We start from the raw sequence: 24,630 nt of genomic DNA, 5'->3' as shown, positions 1-24,630 counted from the left end.
GCAAGAGCTCAGCTTGGTGAGGAAATAGTCTCCAGCTCTTTGACACATCAAAAAGAATTAGCCATTGGAAATAGGAGCTTAGCCCTTTGTTCTAAAAAAAATACAAAGAAGTTTGTGTGGTTGTCTACACATTCCTTTTGGTTGGGGAGCTTCTAGGGGAACCAAAATCTGAGCATCAGCTGCAGTTGGAGGCAGTAAGAGACTAGCAGGCATAAAAGCTTTGAAATTCGCAGGAGAGACGTATCTCCATTAACTTCTCATACTGTAAGCATCATCTCTATTCTCATCTCATTTTTCTAACTCCTTGCTCTCATGCTTCTTTTCTTTGTTTTCTGAAGTGTGGAAATTGGTCTGTTTCTTGCCAATATGCCATTATAATAAGACATTAGAAACTTTAAACTCACTTTCCATGCTTTTGGGTAATATTGAGGTATTTGGTTATGTAGTACAAAGAAATTAGAGCAATCTGAAGCCCAAGATTATGCTGTACTTCAGTGGAAGAAGTCCGGGCATTTTAAAAAATGTCAATACAACAAAATGAGTCTAAGTGCTAGCAGAATTGAAGATAACTAAAGGAACTTACCTACATTTGATTGTGACAGTGCTAAGACAAAACAAGACAAAACATGAATGAATTCTGCATTCTAAAGGAGTAGATTCCATAGACTCTGTTACAATAAAATATTATGAGAAAGAGGACAGAAATGAGTAACATTAGATTTTTTATTATTTATTACAATGCAATATGATGAGCATCTGGATATTATTATATTTATTGGTTTGGGGGCATAAATTTCAGACTTTTAAAATATTTTCTTTCTTAAAAATTATGTCTTTACAAAAATTAATGAAAATGGAGGAAGGGAAGCGGATTGGGGGAGGGAGGGTGGGAGGGAGTATGGTTATCTTCTGAGAACTGTACCTATGAAATGGATAAAATCTGTTCTCTTTATATTAATAAAAATTGTAAAAGTATTACTCTAGTGATAAATAGGGCTGCAAGATATGAAACCTGTCTTATCATTTCTTTAAGTAAGAGAATAACAATATTGTGAGGGATTTCCATTTTCTCAGTGCCTGGAAAATTTTCTATCTTCATGTCTTTTCTCATTTCTGATTCTGCTGTTTTTGTTTTTACCTTCTTTTCCTTTCCTCTTCTTCCTCTTTCCTTGATATCCTTTTTCACTTTTTCTTTCTTTAAAAAAATCATTGGTAAACCAAACTTTCACTTTATAACTGCTTAAGAGGGAGTTTAAACTTTCCAAAAATCACTAGTATTTTATGAAGATGCTGAATACCAAGACAGCAAGACCATAAAGTTCTTGAATATAAGAGGATAAAGAGTCGAAACAGAGAAAGGGAGCTTACTGTCAAGATAGATATTTCACTGTCTCCTCTTATCACTTGGAAATGTTGTACATAATATTAACTTTTTTTTAGAATAGGGCTGACTTATGGGGCTAAAATTGTGGCACAGCAGGTTAAGCCATTGCCAGCAATGCCGGCATCCCATATAGGAATGCTGGTTTGAGTTCTGCCTGCTCTGCTTCCCATCCAGCTCAATGCTAATGTGCCCAGGAAAGCAATAGAAAATGGCCCAAGTGCTTGGGCTTCTGCCACCTATGTGGGAGACGTGGGTGGAACTGAGGTTCCTTGTTTTGGCTTAGCCCATTCGTGGGTGTTGCAACCATCTGTTGTATGAGTCTATGGATGAAAGATCTCTCTCTGTTTCTGTCTTTCCTCTCTCTATCACTCTGCCTTTCAAATAAATAAGATAAATCTTTAAAAAAAAGAGAAGAGAATCAAGTTTGAAAACTGGAAGGATAAAGCTTCAAGAATAATGTATCAAGAGGGAATTTTTAATAATAAATGAGAAAATTTACTATCTCTTATTGGGAGCAGTCTTCCTCTCAACATTTTTGAGAGTGAGAGAGAGAAAAAAGGAAAAAATTCGCATCTGCTCATTCACTCTCCAAATGCCCACAATGGTAGGGGCCAAGCTAGCACTGCAGCTTAGAGCCAGAAGTATAATCCAGGTCTCCCATATGAGTGGCAGAAATCCAATTATTTGAGGCATCACTTTTGCCTCCTAGCATCTGTACTGATGAGTGGGAAGTGGAAGTCAAACCCAGGCAATCTCATGTCAGACACAAGCATTTTTACGCTAGGCAAACACTCTAAGAGGCTGTTTTGTTGTTGTTGTTGCTGTTTTAATACTTGATCATCTGCAGAAATTCAGGCTACAGTCCTCATGCATTAAAAAAAAAACTTAGGGCTAGTCTTCCTTTGTAAATCTAAGGTTCATAAAAGCCATATCTGTGAAAGAAGCACCATTATTCTCTACATGTTGATCAGAGTGTGCCAGGAAGTAACCTGTTTATATCAGGTTAGCATTGGAAATTGAGTCTTCAGTAATGTGGAAACTTCAGGGAAGATAAATTCAGATATAGAGCTTATATTTAAACACCTAATGTAGGAAATAAAAAGTGTAGAAACTTATAAAAACTACTTATAAAATCTGATAGTAGAGAGAGACATGGCAGGAAATAGAGTTATCTTCTTAGAATTTTACCTATGAAATACACGACATCTATTCTCTTTATTTTACTAAAAATTAAAATAGAGGATGTGGAAAGAATAGTAGGTAAGATGGTAAATAATGAAGGATAACTATCTAATTTTGGAATATGATACTGATTTAGATTATTTAAAGAAAAATTAAACAATATGCAGGTCAAAAATGTAAAATGAGTAAAACAAAATTCACCAGAAAATAAAACAGTTAAGAAAAAGAAAATGAATAACAAGGTGCAATAATCCATCACAATGCAGGTAAGTATTTCTAAAGCTGAAAGAACAATGTATAGTAAGCAGAAAATGTAAGATAAAGTAGTAAAATTAAGATAAAATTCATCAGCAATTAGCAACACATGTAAAATATAATAAATTCATCTGTTATGAGTCAGAAATCTTTTACATATTAATGAAAACAAAATTTTAAAGTTCCAAATGAAAGCAGGAAAAATACATAACAGGCAAATATCAATTAATGCAAAGGAGTTAGAGCACTATTAATATTAAATAATATAAAAATTAAGCCAGAAATTATTGTAAGGATATTGATGGATGGTATATCATTATGCCAGTATAAAGAAAAATGAAAAAAATATTAAACAGTTTTGAGCTTGTGTCTGTCTAATAGCAATGATAATATACAAAGGAAATTAGTATTAAATAGAAAAGTGAAATTAATAACTACATATTTAAAGTTTCTTCTTTAAAGTTAAAAATTTTATATCATGAAAAAGCATTAATAACAGTAGAGAACATTTGAATGATACAGTTAACAAATTTAAGATGATATTATTATCTATGGCTAAAATCTGTACCCAGCCAATAAAAGTGTTCTTTTCAAATTTGCTTACCAGGTCTCAAAAGTCCCAACACATTTAAAAAGAATCTATATCACACATATGTATGATAATGTAACAAAATTTGAAATAAGCAATAAACACACCAAAATAAAGCATTAAAGAATATTCTTTATAATTTACTAAGTCATGATGGAAATATGAAATAGTTAAACTGAAGTTCAAGAAATACACTGTCAATACTTGTGTAATGCAGCTTCAGCAGCATTTAGAAGCTACTTAAATTAGAAAATAAGAAAGTCTGAGAATTAAGAGTTTCATATAGCAGACCAGAAAAAAGAGCAAAAAGAAAGCCAAAGTAGAAAAAAATACTAAAACATGGATATGAATGAAATCAGAGATAATGAACCATTAGATATTCAACAAAGCCAAATAGGGTTTTAAATAAATTAATAATAATAACAATTATAATAATAATACTCTTTGGCATAATCATCACAGAAAGGAAGCATAAACCATTGATATTTTAAAAAATAAAGCCTATTTCTATATGATAATTAATTTCTTAAGTCATGAAATAATTTTAACAATGAATACAAATCAATTAAAATTTATTGTTTGCTCACTCTTGAATAACTTGTTAGTAAACTAGAAGCAGATATCTATAGTGTTTATTATGTATGCTCTTGTTAATCCTCTTCAAGTAGGGATATACAAAATTAATCTTTACCTTGTAAATTAATGCGTGTGGTCTACCACTGCAGACTTCATTTTCAACTTTATCCAAGCCTTTCCTAAAGTGAGCTATTAATTTGAAAAGTGTTGACTTCTTTGAGACATTCTTGCCGTAAAGTTTTTGTAAACCATCAATGATTTCACCATTCTTCTTCCCAAGCCTCACCATAAATTGAATGTTTGTTATTGCTTTAATTTTAGCAGAATTTGTGTTGCTCTTATAGAGACTCCTTCAAAACTAGTATCTTTTCTTAGTGCCTCAGACTGTATCCTAGTCAGACATAATATAACAAGTTTATTATGAGTTTATTTTCATACAAAAATTTTGTAATTCATGCGTAGGTTTTTCATAATATGCACTTTCTGCTAACATTTTGAAGCCCCCTCATATGAAATCAAATCAGATGACAGTTAAACAAAGAAATCCATAAAAGGACTTACCCAGAGAGTTGTTTGATGGTGCTAAAAAATGCACAGTAAAACATGGGGTGAATAATCAGAATTATGGATCCTTTAGTTTTTCATAACAGCTTCAATCATTGTTATCCCCTTCTCCAGAATTCAAATTCAGGCCTTGGTAATTATTGCTGAACTAGTGATGGTGACTAGAAACTATTCCCACCAGCTATCATTTATTCTTTCAATCTCCAGAGGATAATTTTCAGTAGATAGTGTAATATTCCTAAACACTTTATGCGCTTGTCATTTATCCCTGTCCTCATCTCTCTGCCTTCTTTCTTTCTCTTTTCTCTTCCCTTCTTTTATCTCAGTCATCAATTCTCTATATTTTTCCTTTCTTCCTGATAAATTTGAAATTTATCAACTGACAGACCATACTAAACCAACACTATTAGATTCTCTAACTGTTACTTAGTATTTATATGAATTGGTAAAGATTGTCTTTCCTCAAAGCAATAACAATCTAGAAAGGTGTTAATAATGGGAAATAAACTATTGACAAATTAAAGAATACTTACTGCAGTATCCTTTGGATCCTGAAAACAAAGAAAACTCAGTTTGAGTTTTCTACTTCTTGGTTTTGGTATCATTACAGAGGATTACTCAGCCAATACCCTCAAATACCCAAGCCAGCAAAAGAATGTAAGGAAAATCTCCTAATGTCTTAATTTGTGAATTGAATGGCATAAGAAACCAGCCAAAGGCTAAATAAGGTAAATAATTATATTGAAAAGAAATACACTGCATGGAGACATTTTAAAACAAAAGAATATATTAATTAAAATATGTTGAGGCCTCAGAAGGAATAGAAAAGTACTTAGCTGATTGGAAATTCAAATCCAATGAAAATATGTCATTATAATAAATATATAGGCATGTCTTTATTATAATTTAATGTGTATCTAATGGTCTAAACCTGGTTTCTTAGTGATTTCATGGAAATAACATTTCTAAAAGATCTGAAGACAAGACAAATTGCATTAAAATCTAGTCACAAAATTGTAAAACTGAATAGTAATTTTTGATAAACACTCTATAGTTTCACTAAATTATTTTTCATTTGACATCAGAGAAATCAGAAAAATAAGGAATTATTTGGCTTAATGCATTTTAAATTATAGTTCATTTAGGCTGTACACTAAAGATCTATAACCAGGAATTAATAATTAAGATATTGCTAAATTGTATAAAATAATTTCTAATTTCTTGAACTTTGGAGTCACACAATTCTAAGTTCATATCCAGGTTGAGTCACTTGTATCACAGTTGATCATGGAAGTTCATGCAGAAGATTCACTTCCATAAATTAGGAACACCAATGTATAATAAATTGATTTATTTAAGAACTGCTTATTAAGAACATCCCTAACTGTGAGAAGACTAGACCATAAGAAGGCAGGAGGAGAAGTGGGGATGTTGGTGATGAGGCGGTAGGAGTTGTTCAGGTGAGAGATGGTTGTGATTGTGCTTGGACTGTCCACAGTGGTGGAAAATGACCTAATTTCAAATATAATTTATAATACTGGTGATGGGATTTGCTGGTGGATTAGATAAAGAGAGTGAGAAATAAAAGTTAAAGATGACTCCAGGCTAGATGAGTTGAGAAATTGGGTGAATAAAGGTGGCAGTATCTGTGTGTAGAATAATCAGGACTTGGTCTGTGGACATCTTAAGAGTGGCAAGCCTTCAGATAGCTTCAGGGCCAGTGTACTATGATTTTATAGTTGGTTCAGTACACAAAGGATTATAACTGAAACCATCAAGTGTCCCAGATACAGAGGTGCATTCACCTGGAATGAGACTTTACTAATATGTTCCTCTCTAGGCTAGTCAGGGCCTTGGGCAGCCAGGGCAGGATTTATGGGTAGTTCATCTTCATGGAGCTGACAATGTTGCTTGCAGATATAAGTTAAAATATAATGAAAAATACCTACAGGAGTGACTAGCACATGGTTGGTACTAATATATGTTAATTTTCTTCCTTTGATATTTTGTGTAGTTTTATTTTGCCTGTATATGACCACTTAAATTTCTCACATTGAGGTAACTTCTTACACTGGTCAAATATGTTCTAATTATTAACTGAGGAGGTTTGTTTCAGGTTCTTGGCTTTAGCCTGGCCCAGCCCCATTGTGAGCATCTGGGGAGTGAACCAGTGGATGGACGATCTCTTCATATGCAGTAGAGAAACTGGACCCATATCTTTTACCACATACAGAAATCAGCGCAAAATGAATCAAAGACTTGAAGACAAAAACCTGAAACTGAAAAATTACTAGGAGAAACACTTCAAGACTTAAGTATAGGCATTTTTTGTAGATATGACCTCAAAAGGACAACTAGCAAAAGTAGATAAACATGCCTAAATCAAACTAATAATTTCTGTACATTAAAGGAAATAGTCAACAAACTGAAGAGCTGATATACAGAATGAGAGAAAGAATTTTCAAACTGATACCTGACAAGAGATTAATATTCAGAATATGGAATTCAAAAAAGCTCACAGCAGTAACAATAATAACAAAAAATAAATTCCATTTAAATATAAGGAGTAAACATGTGGTACAGTGAATTAAGCCACCACTTGGGATGCCTGCATCCCATACTGGAGTGCTGGTTCAGATCCCTGCTACTCTGCTTCTAATCCAGATTTCAGATAATGGTAGGCAGCAGATGATGGCTGCCACAATGTGGGAGAATGGGGTGGAGTTATTTGCATCTATCTTTTTTTTTTCAGACCTATTGTCATGTTTAATCCCAGTGAGAGTCAAGTTGGGAATTGATAATTTCTTTTTTTTTAACAGAAGATCAGTTTAGTATACTTTAAGTAAAGATTTCAACAGTTTGCACCCCCATAGAAACACAAAGTGAAATATATTGTTTGAGTACTCATTATAGCATTATGTCTCAATGTACAGCACATTAAGGACAGAGATCCTACATGAGGAGTAAGTGCACAGTGACTCCTGTTGTTGACTTTACAAATTGACACTCCTGTCTATGGCATCAGTAATCTCCCTATGCACCAGTCATGAGTTTCCAAGGCTATGGAAGCCCCTTGAGTTCTCTAACTCTTATCTTGTTTAGACAAGGTCATAGTCAAAGTGGAGGTTCTCTCCTCCCTTCAGAGAAAGGTACCTCCTTCTTTGAAGACCTGTTCTTTCCACTGGGATCTCACTCACAGAGATCTTTCATTTGGTGTTTTTTTTTTTTTTTTTTTTGCCAGAGTGTCTTGGCTTTCCATGCCTCAAATACTCTCATGGGCTTTTCAGCCAGATCGGAATGGCTTTAGGGCTGATTCTGAGGCCAGAGTGCTGTTTAGGACATCTGCCATTCTATGAGTCTGCTGAGTATCTCGCTTCCCATGTTGGATCACTGTCCCCTTTATTTATTCTATCGGTTAGTATTAGCAGGTACTAGATTTGTTTATGTGCTCCCTTTGACTCTTAGTCCTTTCATTATGATCAATTGTGAACTGAAATTGATCACTTGGACTAGTGAGATGGCATTGGTACATGCCACCTTGATGGGATTGAATTGGAGTCCCCTGGTATGTTTCTAACTCTACCATTTGGGGCAAGTCAGCTTGAGCATGTCCCAAATTGTACATCTCTTCCCTCTCTTATTCCCACTCTTATGTTTAACAGGGATCACATTTCAGTTAAATTTCAACACTTAAGAATAACGGTATATTAATTACAAAATTAAACCAGTCATATTAAGTAGAACAGACAAAAAAAACTACTAAGAGGGATAATGTATTAAGTTGCTCATTAACAGTCAGGGCTATGCTGATCAAGTCACCATTTCTCATAGTGTCCATTTCAATTCAACAGGTTTCCTTTTTGGTGTTCAGTCAGTTGTCACCGATCAGGGAGAACGTATGGTATTTGTCCCTTTGGGACTGGCTTACTTCACTCAGCATGATGTGTTCCAGATTCCTCCATTTTGTTGCAAATGACTGGATTTCGTTGTTTCTTACTGCGGTATAGTATTCTAAAGAGTACATATCCCATAATTTCTTTATCCAGTCTACCGTTGATGTACATTTAGGTTGGTTCCAGGTATTGGCTATTGTGAACTGTGCTGCAATAAACATTAGGGTGCAGACTGCTTTTTTGTTTGCCAATTTAAATTCCTTTGGGTAAATTCCAAGGAGTGGGATGGCTGGGTCAAACGGTAGGGTTATCTTCAGGTTTCTGAGGAATCTCCAGACTGACTTCCACAGTGGCTTCACCAGTTTGCATTCCCACCAACAGTGGGTTAGTGTCCCTTTTTCCGCACATCCTCGCCAGCATCTGTTGTTGGTAGATTTCTGCATGTGAGCCATTCTAACCGGGGTGAGGAGAAACCTCATTGTGGTTTTGATTTGCATTTCCCTGATTGCTAGTGATCTTGAACATTTTTTCATGTGCCTGTTGGCCATTTGGATTTCCTCTTTTGAAAAATGTCTATTGAGGTCCTTGGCCCATCTCTTAAGTGGGTTGTTTGTTTTGATGTTGTGGAGTTTCTTGATTTCTTTGTAGATTCTGGTTATTAACCCTTTATCTGTTGCATAGTTTGCAAATATTTTTTCCCATTCTGTCGGTTGTCTCTTCACTCTCCTGACTGTTTCTTTTGCAGTACAGAAACTTCTCAATTTGATGCAATCCCAAATGTTAATTTTGGCTTTGACTGCCTGTGCCTCCCGGGTCTTTTCCAGAAATTCTTTGCCTGTGCCAATATCTTGAAGGGTTTCTCCAATGTTCTCTAGTAACTTGATGGTGTCAGGTCGTAGATTTAGGTCTTTAATCCATGTTGAGTGGATCTTTGTGTAAGGTGTAAGGTATGGGTCTTGCTTCATGATTCTGCACGTGGAAATCCAATTTTCCCAGCACCATTTATTGAATAGACTGTCCTTGCTCCAGGAATTGGTTTTAGATCCTTGATCAAATATAAGTTGGCTGTAGATGTTTGGGTTGATTTCTGGTGTTTCAGTTCTGTTCCATTGGTCTATCCATCTGTTTCTGTACCAGTACCATGCTGTTTTGATTACAACTGCCCTGTAGTATGTCCTGAAATCTGGTATTGAGATGCCTCCGGTTTTGTTTTTGTTGTACAAGATTACTTTAGCTATTCGAGGTCTCTTGTGCCTCCATATAAATTTCAGCAACATTTTTTCCAGATCTGAGAAGAAGGTCTTCGGTATCTTGATTGGTATTGCATTGAATCTATAAATTGCTTTTGGGAGAATGGACATTTTGATGATATTGATTCTTCCAATCCATGAGCATGGAAGATTTTTCCATTTCTTAGTATCCTCTTCTATTTCTTTCTTTAAGGTTTTGAAATTCTCATCGTAGAGATCTTTAACGTCCTTGGTTAAGTTCATTCCAAGGTATTTGATTGTTTTTGTAGCTATTGTGAATGGGATTGATCTTAGAAATTCTTCCTCAGCCATGGCATTGTCTGTGTATACAAAGGCTGTTGATTTTTGTGCATTGATTTATATCCTGCTACTTTGCCAAACTCTTCTATGAGTTCCAATAATCTCTTAGTAGAGTTCTTTGGGTCCCCTAAATAAAGAATCATATCATCTGCAAAGAGGGATAGTTTGAGTTCTTCCTTCCCAATTTGTATCCCTTGAATTTCTTTTTCTTGCCTAATAGCTCTGGCTAGAACTTCCAGAACTATATTGAATAGCAGTGGTGAGAGTGGGCATCCCTGTCTGGTACCAGATCTCAGTGGAAATGCTTTCAACTTTTCCCCATTCAATAGGATGTTGGCTGTGGGTTTTTTTTTTATAGATTGCTTTGATTATATTGAGGAATGTTCCTTCCAAACCCACTTTGGTTAGAGTTTTCATCATGAAAGGGTGTTGATTTTTATCGTATGCTTTCTCTGCATCTATTGAGATAATCATATGGTTTTTCTTCTGCAGTCTGTTAATGTGGTGTATCACATTGATTGTTTTGTGCACATTAAACCATCCCTGCATACCAGGGATAAATCCCACTTGGTCTGGGTGGATGATCTTTCTGATGTGTTGTTGCATTCTATTGGCCAGAATTTTATTGAGGATTTTTGCATCTATGTTCATCAGGGATATTGGTCTGTAATTCTCTTTCAATGCTGCATCTTTTTCCGGCTTGGGGATTAAGGTGATGCTGGCTTCATAGAAAGAATTTGGGAGGACTCCCTCTTTTTCGATTGTTCTGAATTGTTTGAGAAGAATTGGCGTCAGTTCTTCTTTAAATGTCTGGTAGAATTCAGCAGTGAATCCGTCTGGTCCTGGGCTTTTCTTTGTTGGGAGGGCCTTTATTACTGTTTCAATTTCTGTCTCAGTTATGGGTCTGTTTAGGTTTTCGATGTCTTCCTGGTTCAATTTAGGTAGGTTGCATGTGTCCAGGAATCTATCCATTTCTGATAGGTTTCCCTGTTCGCTGGCATACAAGTCCTTGTAGTAATTTCTGATGATTCTTTTTATTTCTGTGGTGTCTGTTGTTACGTTTCCTTTTTCATCTCTGATTTTATTGATTTGGGTCTTTGCTCTTCTTTTTTTAGTTAATTGGGCCAATGGGGTGTCAATTTTGTTTATTTTTTCAAAAAACCAGCTCTTCACTTGGCTGATTTTTTGTAATGATTTTTGGATTCAATCCTGTTGATTTCTTCTCTGATTTTAATTATTTCTCTCCTACTAGATTTGGGTCTGGTTTGCTGCAGACTTTCTAGATCATTGAGAGGCACTGAAAGCTCATCTATTGGGTGCCTTTCCAATTTCTTGATGCAGGCACCTATTGGTATGAACTTTCCTCTTAACACTGCTTTTGCTGCGTCCAATAAGTTTTGGTATGTTGTGTTGTTATCCTCATTTACTTCCAGAAAATTTTTGATTTCTCTTTTAGTTTCTTCTATGACCCATTGTTCATTCAGGAGCATGTTGTTCAATCTCCATGTGTTTGTCTATGCTCCAGGGATTCCTTAGTTGCTAATTTCCAACTTCATTCCTTTATGGTCTGAGAAGCTGCATGGTATGATTCTAATTCTTTTGAATTTGCTGAGACTTGCTTTATGGCCTAGTATGTGGTCAACCCTAGAGAAGGTTCCATGTACTGCTGAGAAGAATGTAAAATCTTTAGCTGTAGGGTTGAAAGTTCTGTATATATCTGTTAGATCCATTTGGGCTATAGTGTCGTTTAAATCTACTGTCTCCTTGTTGATCTTCTGTCCTGTTGATCTGTCTATTTCTGAGAGTGGAGTATTGAAGTCCCCCAGTACTATTGTATTGGGGTCTAAGTCTCCCTTTAAGTCCCTTAACAAATCTTTTAGATAAACCGGTGCCCTGTAGTTAGGTGCATATACATTGATAATTGTTATATCTTCTTGTTGTATTGATCCCTTAATCATTATATAGTGTCCCTCTTTGTCTCTCTTAACAGTTTTTGTGGTAAAGTTTATGTTGTCCAATATTAAGATGGCTACGCCCGCTCTTTTTTCATTTCTGGTGGCATGGTATATCTTTTTCCAGCCTTTCACTTTCAGTCTGTATGGATCTTTGTTGGAAAGATGTGTTTCTTGTAAGCAGCAAATAGATGGGTTTTGTTCCTTGACCCAATCAGCCAATCTGTGTCTTTTAACTGGACAGTTCAGGCCATTAATGTTCAATGTGACTAATGATAAGTGGTAACTTTGCCCTGCCATTTGCCAAAGATAAGTTCTAATATATGCTTTGAATTCCCTGTGATCTTTTGCTGTGAGCTTTCCTTCCTTTACCTTCTTTCATATTGATGACCGTGTTTCTGTGTTTCTGTGTGTAACACATCTTTAAGCATCTTTTGCAGGGCTGGAGGAGTGGCGACAAATTCTTTCAATTTCTGTTTGCTATGAAAAGTCTTTATTTCACCTTCATTCACAAAGGAGAGCTTTGCAGGATATAATATTCTGGGCTGGCGGTTTTTCTCTCTTAGGACCTGGGCTCTGTCTCGCCATTCCCTCCTAGCTTGTAGGGTTTCTGATGAGAAGTCAGCTGTGAGTCTGATTGGAGATCCTCTGAGAGTAATCTGACGCTTCTCTCTTGCACATTTTAGGATCTTTTCTTTATGTTTCACTGTGGAGAGTTTAATTACAACGTATCGTGGTGAGGATCTCTTTTGGTCGTGTTTATTAGGGGTTCTGTGAGCTTCCTGTAGTAGGTTTCTCTGTCCTTCTCCAAACCTGGGAAATTTTCTGCTAATATCTCACTAAAAAGGCCTTCTAATCCTTTCTCCCTCTCCATGCCTTCAGGAACTCCTAGAATCCGAATGTTGGTTTTTTTAATAGTATCCTGAAGATTCCTGACAATATGTTTTAGATTTCTAATTTCCTCTTCTTTTCTTTGGTCTGACTGTATCCTTTCCTGTTCTCTGTCTTCTAAGTCCGATATTCTCTCTTCTGCTTCACCCATTCTGTTTGTAAGGCTCTCTAGTGTGTTTTTCATTTGATCTATTGAATTCTTCACTTCATTATGATTTCTCGTCACTATCACAGTTTCCTGTTGTACTAGTTGTTTCATTTCTTTTTGATTCCTCCTTAATATTTCATTTTCATGAGAGAGAATTTCTTTCTTGTCCATTAAGGATTTGTGTAGTTCAAGAATTTGTTTTTGAGAACTTCTTAATGTTCTTATCAATTTTTTGAGATCTGCTTCTTGCATTTCTTCTATCTCATCATCTTCATAATCTTGAATTGGGGTGTCTTTTTCATTTGGGGGCGTCATGGTGACTTCCTTGTTTTTATTACCTCGGTTTTTGCGTTTGTTATTTGGCATATTGGAGATATTTGGTTTCTTCACTGTGGTGCTTTTTCTTGTTATACTATGACTCTAGATTAAGTGGACTGTCTGTTTTTGATGGAGCCTTAGAGGCTTGAGATGGGTGTGGCCTGAGAGCTCTGTTTAGTGTGCCAAAGGTGACACTCCCAGGTTAGGCGTGGTAGATCTCTCTCTCTCTCTTTCTTTTTTTGATTCAAAAGGGAAGTAATTCCACTCAGCTGAACGAAGTTGGAGGTAGTTGGCAGGCAAATGATATACCCACAGGAGCCAGAGATCAGAAGCTCTTTCCCAAGGACCACACAGGGAATCTGTTCTGCCCTCAGAGTGGGCTCAAATTCTCCTTCAATCTCCTACTGTGTTGCCAAAGTTACGGAATTGTAGCGTCTCTGGAGAGTACTCACGTGAATTCCGTGAGTTCTCTCCCCCACCGTCTCTTTTTTCACAGTCTCAGTTCAGTAGCACCACAAATTTACTAGGTCCTAACCTCCTGTTAATTTGCCCCACCCAGAGCCAGGTTTTTCTGCTAGGCTCAGAGCCGGTGCAGACCTGAGGTCGCTCTGCTTATGACGTATGTCCAAGATGGCGCCTGCTCTTTGTCTTGCTCGCCTTTGAGAGGTGAGCGGAGAGAGAGAAACCCGTGTCTGTACCAGTCACCTTTTTTTTCTCTCTCTCTCTCTTCCAGTTAGCATGGTGAACTCTTCCCCCCCAGGGGTCGTTCCCTCTAGTCTCCTCTCTCCACTTGCCTGCCGGTGTCTCGGGCTATTGAGGTTCGGCTCACCTCGCGTTCCAGCGCTGGTATGTTGAGGCTGCCGCTGGTGTCCCAAACTGTGGGCTCCCACGCTCTCCACGCAGGTCCACCGTGAATCACGCGTTCCGGAAGAGTTTCTTCTGCTGTTTCCTCCCCTACTCTTCCTTGAACCTGCAGTATCTCCACTTTTATTAAACTGTCTCTCCCTGGACTATCAGTGTGCTCCCTTCCTATTCTGCCATCTTGTCTCCTCCCTGCATCTATCTTTGACTTGGACCAGCCCTGGCTTTTGCAGGCATTTGGGAAGTAAACCAGAAGATGGAAGTTCTTTTTAACCTTCTTCCTGTTCTCTATCACTGTGCCTTTCAAGTAGATGAAAATCATTAATAAACAGTAGGAAAATTATCTGAACAGACCTTTCTCAAAAGAGGGTATACAAAAACCAGCAAGTACATGAAAGACTTTCAAAATATCCATTTTGATTTCTTCTTTGACCTATAGGTTGTTTTGGAGGTTGGTAGTTAATTTCCATATACTTCTGGATTTTCTGTTTTGGCTTCTAGTTTCATGCTATTATAGTCAGAAAAAGATACTTGGTGTGATTTTAATCATAAGCCTGTTAAAGCATGTTTTGTGATCTAGCATTTTATCTATCCTGGAGAATATTCTAGATCCTTTGGATCAGAAAAGACAGATACCATATGTTTTCCCTGGTCTGTGGTAACTAATAGAGCTCCTAAAATGTAGTGAAATTGAGATTTTGAGATTCAGTGATCGTTTACAGTCTTTGTCTTTGTTTGGACTGTTGAAGAACCTCTTTTTTTTTCTTCATACTATTTGTTGAACTGTTTACTTAGCATCAGGTTAATCTTATGAGTATAAAGTAAACTGAAAATATATTTTTCTTTTAAAAAATTAAAATAAGAATAGGAGAGGGCAGAGGAAAAAGGATGGGGACATGGACAGGAGGTAAGGAAGGGTGGGAAGTATCACTGTGTTCCTAAATCAGTATATATGAAATACATGAAATTTTTATAGCTTAAATAAAATAAAAATAACTGTAAAAATTCTGCTGCTATTTGGTGGAAGATGGTATGTTTCACTGCTTATCTTTCTGTTAAGTCAATTTTGTGTAAAATTTAGTTCTAGCTCAATATTTCCTTTTTAATTTTATGTTTTAAAAATGTTTTAAAAGATTTATTTATTTGAAAGGCAGAGTTACTGAGAGAGAAGGAGAGACAGATCTTCCATCTACTGCCTTCCCAGGCTCATTAGCAGGCAGCTGGATGGGAATTGGAGCATATGTGACTTGAACCAGCGCCCACATGGATGCTGGTGCTGCAGGCAATGGCTTTACCTTTTGTGCCACAGTGCTGGCCCCTTCATTTTAATTTCTGCATAGGTGATCTAAGCATTATTTTAAATGGAGCTTTGGTATTCTCTAATTTTAATGTTTTTTCTGTTTCTCTTCTTAATTCTGTTAATATTTGATTTATATTTTTAAGTGCTCTGATGATTATGTATGTATTTACAATTGTATTTACAATTGTCATGCCTTCTTGACAGAGTAACCCTTTATTAGTGTATAATAAACTTCTTTGGCTCTCAGTTTTGGTTTAACACCTATTTTGTTGATATAAGAAAACTATTGCTTCTCTCATTTTTCCCATTTGCCTGGAATATCTTTTTCTATCCCTATACTTTCCTTCTCTGTGTATCTTTAAAGCTGAAGTGAGTCTCTTGTAGATGGAATATGTTCGAGTCTTTTACACATTCTGCTGTTCTATGTCTTTTTTTTTTTTTCAAATTTGAGAAACGGAGAGACAGATACACAGATCTCAGTGATTGGGGCTGGGCCAGAGCCAGAAGCACATGCTTCAGATTCACTTATGGCCTCCTACATGGGTAGCAGAAACCCACTTACTTGAGCCATTATCAGTGTCTCCTAAGGCCTGCGTTGATGGAAAGCTGAAGTCAGAAGCTGGAGCAAGGAGCTGAGCAGGGGATGCAATCATATTATGCACTCTACTAAATTCCCTCCCCCTTCTATGTCTTATGAATGGATACTTTTATCCATTGACATTTGAAGTATTAAAAAATAAGATCTTACTATAGTCATTTTGTTATTTTCTGGTTGTTTTATAAATCCTTAATTCCTTTTTACTTGTCTTACTGTATTTATGATTTGATGATTTTCTGTAAGGGTGTACTTTGACTTCTTTCTTTTTCTGTTTTGTGTACCTGCAATAGGTTTTACTTTGTGTTTACCATGAGGTTTACATGAAGCAATTGTGGTGTATACAAATGATGGAATACTACTCAGCCATAAAGAATGAAATCCTGTCTTTAAAACAAAATGGATGCAACTGGAGATCATTATGTTAGAGAAATAAGCCAGTGTGAGTCCTGGCTGTTCTCCTTCAGATCCATTTTCCTGATAATTCATCCCTGGGAGGCTGCAGATGTTGCCTCAGATATTTCGATCTGTACCACCCATATGGAACTCCCAAATAGATAAACAGAAAAATAAGGCTTTCTGAGGACACACATCATGTGTCCTGTCTGTAAACATCTACTTAGAAACACTAATAGCCCTTTCAGCATTCCTTTGTATGTAATATACTTTCTTTCTCCTGCTACTTCCATATTTTCTTTATGTCTTTTGTTTTTGATAATATGTCTTGCTGAAGTGTTCTTTGGTTTGAATCTGATATCTGATTGGAGAACTTTGGGTTTCATTTACCTGGATGTTAGTATCTCTCTCCAGATTTGGGAAATTTTTAGCCATTTTGTCATTAAATATGACCCCCATGCTGCAATACTTAGTTCTCTGAGTCCTTTTAATCTTGTAATTTTTCTTTGTTCCTTTTCAGTTTTTTTTTTTCTCTTCTGATTAGATATTTCTTATTTTTCTGGTTATCTTTATTGTCTTAAAGGGAAGAGTGGAGAGAGCACAAGCAAGAGAGACAGAGAGAATGAGAGAGTGAGCGAGAGCAAACTTCTTTAGTCTGGTTTACTGTCCAATTGCTCATCGTAGCCAGGGCTGGGCCAGGCTGAAGCCGGGAACCTGAAAGGGAGTTCCACATGACTGGTACAGATCAAAATACTTGAGCTATCGTCTGCAGCCTCCTAAGGATGCATTATCAGGAAAATGGATCTGAAGGAGAGGAGCCAGGACTCACTGGCACTCTGATATGGGATGCAGGAATAACCAGGAGTAGTTGAACCCACTGTGCCACAATGCTGCCCTGACTCGATATTTTAAAATGATTTGTATTCAGATTTGCTTATTCATCCTTGTACTTGATCCATTGTGTTGTTGATTTCTATTGCTTTTTAAAATTCTGTCATTGTATTCTTCAGCTCAAAACATCTGTTTAGATATTTTTTAAACTTTTACTTTGCTATTGTAAAATATCATTGATGTATTTATCTATATTTCTTAGAACAGTTATTTGAATTATTGATCAGACAATTATAAATACAATTTTGGGAAAATCTCCATTTTAAGGGGTTGATTACTGAATTATTACTGGTTTCTTTTTGGTGCTCTCATGTTTCTTTGTGTACTTTTTAGAATCCCATAGAGTTGAATCAACTGCCTGCATAAGACATTCCACTTGGCTGTTCATGGAGGTACCCCCGGAGATCCACCCTAGGCATAGACATGAAATGCACAGAACATTTGGAGTACTTGTGGACCAGTCTACATGATGCTGTTCAGGCATTTCAAGTAGCGTCATGGGCAGGATTCCCACTGGAGTCTGATGAGTGGTTAGTGAGTTCTGTCACCTCTATTTCTACTTCCCAGCCTCCACCAACTATTCAGCTATGATGATCACTTCAGTGTTCAGGATGGGTTGAAAAAGAAGTGGGCCTGTTAGGTAATATTCCACATTATTGGATGAGGTGAGCTCTTACTCCACTGTCACTTTTCCTTGTGAGACCTTGAGATGCTCAAGCAGGCCTCTTGTGTCATTAAATTTTATTCCCCAGGGAGAGGTGATGTGGATAAAGTGAAGCTGTTCTTACTCTCCTTAATGCATCCATTTCAAGACTTTATGATGCAATAATGTGCTAGAACTTTTACACTGAATTCTTGCATGGCCATAAAGGTATTCTTACTCATGGACAGCTGTCTAAATCTGTGCTTATGTAGAAGATAATAGTAGAAATCCCCTATTTCACTTCATTGCTGTCATCATTCACAGCTTGCTCTTGTTAATTGAGTAGGGGGTAGAAAGATGAGGAACTGGAGAAAGGTAGCTTACAGTGTGAAGGTAAACATTTGAATATCAGAATATTCTGCACACTATTTTCATATCTTGTCTTTTTACCTTGATTAATGTATAGCCTCTCATGTTGTAGCAAGAAGAAACATTGATTTTAAAAAAATACCATAATCTCTAAATATACTTACCCTGATCACCATAAGAAATATCTAAAGGATTTAAAAAAAGGATTATTAATTTCTTATAAACAGACTCTGTATTAATTTCTTAGCAGTAAAGTATCTAATTTATTTACCACTTTCTGTTGAATATGAATGTCGGAATCCTAAAAGAGAAGGTGAAATATAATGAGATTCTTTGTTGGAAAATATGTACATATTATTTTCTTATTAGATGAAAATCTATTTACCTCTTCCTCTTTTAGATCTTCTAGAGGAATAATCTTTTGGGAAAGAAAAAAGCCAGATCAGCCTTATTATAGCTTATAAAAAATAAGTTTATCATTAGACTAAATTCAACTAAGAAAATATTTACTGCTTTCCTAGATCCTCTCATTTTTGGGAGGGAGGGCTCCATTTCAGAGAAGAAACAGAATTCCATGTTTCTTTGCTCTTCGCTTTTGTTGCTTATGATGTGAACAGCCAGGAAAGTCACCAAGTTACCTCCTCTTTTCATCACTCAACTCTTTGGGATCTATATGTTCATGAGGGGTGTTTGTGTGTGTGTGTGCGTGTGTGTATGTGTGTGTGTAATTGTATACACATTCACAACTACATTGTTCTAGTTTGTTTGGTGGGAATAGTAAGGTCAAAGTCAAGTTATTGGCTTCTTGAAGGAATGAGTGAGTTTTAATAAGTTTTGGAGGTAGAACTGGTGGGGAGGAGAGAGAGCAGGGTACATCTACAGACAATTCTGGTGAGTGCATACTGTGAGAGAATTCTAAGTATTGGAGTGTAAGGACCAAGGTTAGCTATAGTACATTTAAATTGGTGGTACTGCCTACTTTTTGCAGATACATACATACCAAAATATCATAACATTTTTGAAGAAGTTCTATTTCAAATATATTTTATCATTATTCTTCATTAACGTAAAACCACATGTTCTGATTCAAATGGCAATTTATTTCTCTATTAATAATGGAAAATGTTGAAAATTCTACAGCATAAAATGAGTCCTGTTTTTGTCATAAATAAAGTGGGGGTAGTATGGTATAAGACTTTTTTTTTAACTTTTATTTAATGAATATAAATTTCCAAAGTACGACTTATGGATTACAATGGCTTCCCCCCCATACCGTCCCTTCCACCCACAACCCTCCCCTTTCCCACTCCCTCTCCCCTTCCATTCACATCAAGATTCATTTTCAATTATCTTAATATACAGAAGATCAGCTTAGTATACATTAAGTAAAGATTTCAACAGTTTGCTCCCACACAGAAACATAAAGTGAAAAATAATAGATGATTTTTTTTAATGATGATGAAATCAGATCAGACCTATTGTCATGTTTAATCCCAGTGAGAGTCAAGTTGGGAATTGATAATTTTTATTTTTTTTTACAGAGGATCAGTTTAGTATACATTAAGTAAAGATTTCAACAGTTTGCACCCCCATAGAAACACAAAGTGAAATATACTGTTTGAGTACTCGTTATAGCATTAAGCCTCAATGTACAGCACATTAAGGACAGAGATCCTACATGAGGAGTAAGTGCACAGTGACTCCTGTTGTTGACTTTACAAATTGACACTCCTGTTTATGGCATCAGTAATCTCCCTATGCACCAGTCATGAGTTTCCAAGGCTATGGAAGCCCATTGAGTTCTCCGACTCTTATCTTGTTTAGACAAGGTCATAGTCAAAGTGGAGGTTCTCTCCTCCCTTCAGAGACAGGTACCTCCTTCTTTGAAGACCTGTTCTTTTATGGTATAAGACTTTAGGTACTGATTCAGAGCCACAAGACCTAGGCTTAATATCTAATTCCTTCCTTAGTTAAATAAATCCAGATAAGCTTCAACCATTTTAAGCATCAATTTCACCTTCTCAAATGGAAATAATAAGTTTTTTTTCTGTAATACTGGATAGTCTTCTAAGTGTGTTTTCAAATATACCATTCCATTTAATCTTTATGCCAACCTGTGAACTATTTTTTATCCTCATTTAAACATCTAGAAAAAATGTTTCAGAGAGGTCCCTTAACCTTTTTGAGATTTTGGGAGTAAGTAAGAGCTGGAAATGAATTATTTAATGACCCTAGAAAGGAGGAATATTTTCCTTTTCTAGAAAAAATGCACAATTATTTTGTGTTTATATCTATGGGTATATATCTGTGTTTAATATATAGGGACCTCAAAAAGTTCATGACACATGTGGATTACCTTTTAAATCTATTTTAATAAACAATTGCAGCACTGATATATATGCCTAGAAAGGTTGGAAGATAATTATATATTGTAATAGCAAAAGACATGCTAACAACAAGTTATGCTTGAAGAGAAATGAGCTCATTTCTTCTCTAATGAATGCATTCTTCCTTTAATTCTGTAATAGTTATTAATCTGTTTACCTTTATCATCCTCAGAATCCAGAAGTCCAGTACCTAAAGAAGAAAGGAGAGAGAACTCCAGGTTTTTGTTTCTTGATTATTAGTGAGGTTTTATTTCAGGCTGTGAATTAGTGTAAACATGAACTCCCAATGAGGAATAATGATGTGAATTAATTTACTTTGCAGGAACTAGAGATTATGGTTAAGTCATAGGAGCAGATAATGATAAGCTGCTGTCACAAATTTTATTATATTAGACAGGCTAATATAATAATGAATAATAAAATAAAATAATGAGATTATAAAATAATAATTTTATAATATAAAATGAGAATCAGAAGGAGCTTCAAAGTTGCTCTTACCTCTTAGAATTTGAGCACCTAGCTCCTGGTTTTCCTCACTTACCAATAATGGACTACCTTTCTTAGCAACCTGAGTGTCTTTCCAACCCTTACCATGAAATTCTGCTTTACTTATTTATATCTTGAACTTGGTACTCTTCATCTCAATGATAATTAACTTAACTTTGCTCACATTATTCCTGAATAGTTTAAATTCTATTGAGCTACCCTACAGAGGCCCTCTTCACTATGAGACTTAAATTTGCTGCTGGATCCTCTGCAGTTCCTGAGGCTTCCATTTCTATGTTTGGTAGCTCCCTTTCTGCTTTCAGACCACAGGGAGCATCTCAGTCCAGCTTCAGAATAATGTAGGCTGTCCCACTACTAAGCAGTCCTTCTCACTACTAATTCATTTGGACCAACTCCACTTTGACATTTAGCACTGCTCATAAGTCTTTGACTTCTCCTAATCTTTGATTTCTCCCAGTAACTTAGAGTTCAGTTCATAGAATGGTAACTATACAAGTGAAGGAAATAAACAAGACAGATTTCATTCTTGCATTATGAACTGTCCATGAATGCCTCTCTCTCTCTAAGTATATTCTTAAGGGTATAAATACTTACTTTGTTCTGAACTGTATCTGGACATATAAGTTTCTGTGGAAAAATTAGGCAAAAATATCTTTATTAGCTTCTTTTGAGAGGTGTTCTTCCCCTGATCCAACTCTCCTCACTTTAAGCTTTGCTTCCCTTAACAAAGGTGATGTTCCTGATATAATTGTTGAACCACTTTTCATGAGGTTCAACTAGCCTTATTATATTTTTTCATACTGCTTATTCTTGTTCCTGATATAATGTATTGTTGAACCACTTTTTATGAGTTTCAACCAGGCTTATTCTGTCTATTTTTTCATACTACTTATTCTCACAGGCATTAAAGATAGGAAATAAGTGGGAAATATAGCTGATTAGAAGGGGGTGGGAAAGACAATAAGAAAAATCCTAGACATACCTTATGATGTAGAAAAGGTCTTTGCTTTCATGTGTCACATCTCTATTTCACTGACAAGTACTACTGTGTATTTGTCTCATCTTACCTATGTGAAATCACTAAGTCTCTGATTCTTTCTATAAAATACTAGATATTAGTGTCTACTAGAATACCATTTTATCACCTTCATTTTTTAAACTTAGGTAAATTTCTGTTGAAGAACAGATAGTTTTAAAATGTTTTTCTTATATTTGCTGAACTCTGTGATTTTTTAAAATTTGTTGAGATGGATCATTTAAGCTTTGAGTTTAAAAATGCAAGGGATATCACTAATAGGTCATATTCTTTGACTCATGTATTGAAACAGTCTTAGAATATTGGCAGTCTCTATCTGAAAATTAGAAATAAACTCAGACTGATTCTTGGCATCCCTCCCTCTGTGACTTTCATAGGAAATCTTCATTTTGATACATTGTTACTTACCATTTTGCTTTCGTCGTGTCCATCTTGCTAACAAAATAGCCAGAATGGCAAGTCCCAGTAGAGTCAGGATGACAGCCAAAGTTATTTCTGAAACAAAAACTCACCTGTAGGACTGCTTATATGGAGCAGGTCATTACCAAAAGCAATTTCTGGTCAATTCTTAACTGTCCACCGGATTGTCTCCTTTCTTTCTCTTTGCTGCTACTTCAACTCCTTAATTCCTCTATCTTCTGCATCTTACGGTCTTCACATTCCCAACCCAGCTCATTTCTTATCTGTTATGTTTGTTCTTTCGGTTAAATATTAAGAACCTCAGATACTGTATTTCTTTTGTTTAGAGTGGACAATCTGACAAATTTTCTCATGAATTGAATCCCTTACTCCCTAGGCATTAGAAGGTTAAAGGGAATCAGTGATTTACAAAGAATCCATGAGCCTCTGAGATAGGATAAGTCATGCTGGAAATGCCCAACCACTGTTTATGTGTTTCAGTTGATATAAGACAGATATGTAGTCATAGAAAAGAAAAATCTTAATAATGTGCCATGTTTTTTAGGAACAGGCTATTATTGTTTTGGGAGAAAAGGCAAGATGAGGGGACAGAACAAGAGAGAGGAAAAAAGAAGAGGAAGGATGAAACTAATCATAAATATACCTTAGACAGTGAAAATGTTGAAGAATATACAATTCTGAAAAACTAATAAAAAGTATTATACACAAAAATTCGATAAGTGAATCTACCTCAATGTGTAATAACATACTTCCAATCAAGACTAGGTACATGTCTACTTAATCTTCTAGGTATTTGGTAATGTCCAAAAATTCTATCAAATCAACATTTACTTCTAATAATATACCACTCAGTAAACATATTGAGAATAGAAATTTTGACTAATGTGAAATTATCTTTACAGGAAAAAAGGAAAATTATGTAGTGAATGGAGGATAAACCTCTGGAAAGTAGTAATCCCTCTGAGTGGTGTCTGAAATGCTCTGACCCTGGGGTGGTTAGATATTGATCCACATTAAGTATGAGGAAAATATTATTTCTCAGAGTTGGAACAGATCAAAGAGTGAACGGTACTACAAAAAGAGAAAAATAATGAGCTAATGAATTTTCCTAGAGCTATGGAGGAAGGTTATTTTTTTTGATCAATTAATACTCCAGAACCATGGGGGAAAATAGTGCTGTCACTCTGGAGCTGAGTTGACTATGATTGATTTCTCCCAGGCTCACATAGGAATAAATGACAGTGAAAGAAAGGACCTTGAGTTTGACTAGACAGCAAACAAGGAAGGTAAAATATTTATGTTAAAATCCCAAGAGAAGATTCCTGGGCAATATGGTTAAGGAAGAACCAGGAAAGGAAATGATCCATACCGAAAATTGACATTTTCCAAGTATTGTCTTCAGTGAGTTCCGTGTCATCTGGATTTCTCAGTCAGAGGCAGATCAAGACCGAAAGAATTGTTTCATAGCAGTTTGAACTGTAGTGTCAGGCAGGCCCTTGCAGGCAAATATATGGAGGGTTACTAAAGAATTTTATAGCTCAAGTAATCAGAAGCAAACTATGGTACTGTAGTCATGAAAGTTCTAGAATGTGTCATAACAAAGATTTAGAACTTTAGAGAGGCAGAAGAAATGGAAAAGCAAGACCAAGGTTTAAGAACATGCTGGAGGACCTTGAACTTTCATAGGATACTAGACGGGAATTTTCTTTATCTCCTCCTTAAAGTAATTTCTGCTTTTCTACATAATTTGATGACAGAGACTATACCTCACTTATCTTATTAACTACTGAGGCAGAGGATTTTCACAGGCACTAAGAAATGTTTGATGTTTAAGAAATGAGAATAATTTCTATATTTTAAAAAATTACTGTGAAACAAAAGAAAATTGTCAACAAATTATGTATAAAAGGAAGGTATCGCCAC

The 24,630-nt window shown here is 35.9% G+C and overlaps 1 protein-coding gene across 38 annotated transcripts in view; it reads right to left on the bottom strand.

The window, feature by feature from the left end:
* The window catches only part of LOC100350450 (testis-expressed basic protein 1), a 114,559-nt gene extending 90,284 nt beyond the window's left edge, over nt 1–24,275 (bottom strand). For 23 of the 38 annotated variants that reach the window (XM_070074763.1, XM_070074774.1, XM_070074762.1 and 20 more), the window contains exons 1-10: nt 24,077–24,275; nt 22,696–22,782; nt 21,846–21,878; nt 20,902–20,934; nt 18,743–18,775; nt 18,629–18,658; nt 18,522–18,542; nt 5,084–5,101; nt 4,548–4,568; nt 584–604 (exon numbers count right to left, since the gene is read on the bottom strand). In XM_070074763.1, coding sequence (XP_069930864.1) covers nt 584–604; nt 4,548–4,568; nt 5,084–5,101; nt 18,522–18,542; nt 18,629–18,658; nt 18,743–18,775; nt 20,902–20,934; nt 21,846–21,878; nt 22,696–22,782; nt 24,077–24,089 — 310 coding nt within the window. In that variant the 5' untranslated portion in view covers nt 24,090–24,275. The remainder of the gene's footprint in view (nt 1–583; nt 605–4,547; nt 4,569–5,083; nt 5,102–18,521; nt 18,543–18,628; nt 18,659–18,742; nt 18,776–20,901; nt 20,935–21,845; nt 21,879–22,695; nt 22,783–24,076) is intronic. The other 15 variants (XM_070074776.1, XM_070074764.1, XM_070074781.1 and 12 more) reach the window with 12 other exon arrangements.
* Between the last annotated feature and the right edge of the window lie 355 nt (nt 24,276–24,630).

The sequence above is a fragment of the Oryctolagus cuniculus genome, chromosome 5, assembly GCF_964237555.1.
Source record: "Oryctolagus cuniculus chromosome 5, mOryCun1.1, whole genome shotgun sequence".
NCBI classification, from domain to species: Eukaryota; Metazoa; Chordata; class Mammalia; order Lagomorpha; family Leporidae; genus Oryctolagus; species Oryctolagus cuniculus.
Note: the sequence above shows the minus strand (reverse complement) of the source record. Positions and strands in the feature narration are given on the sequence as shown.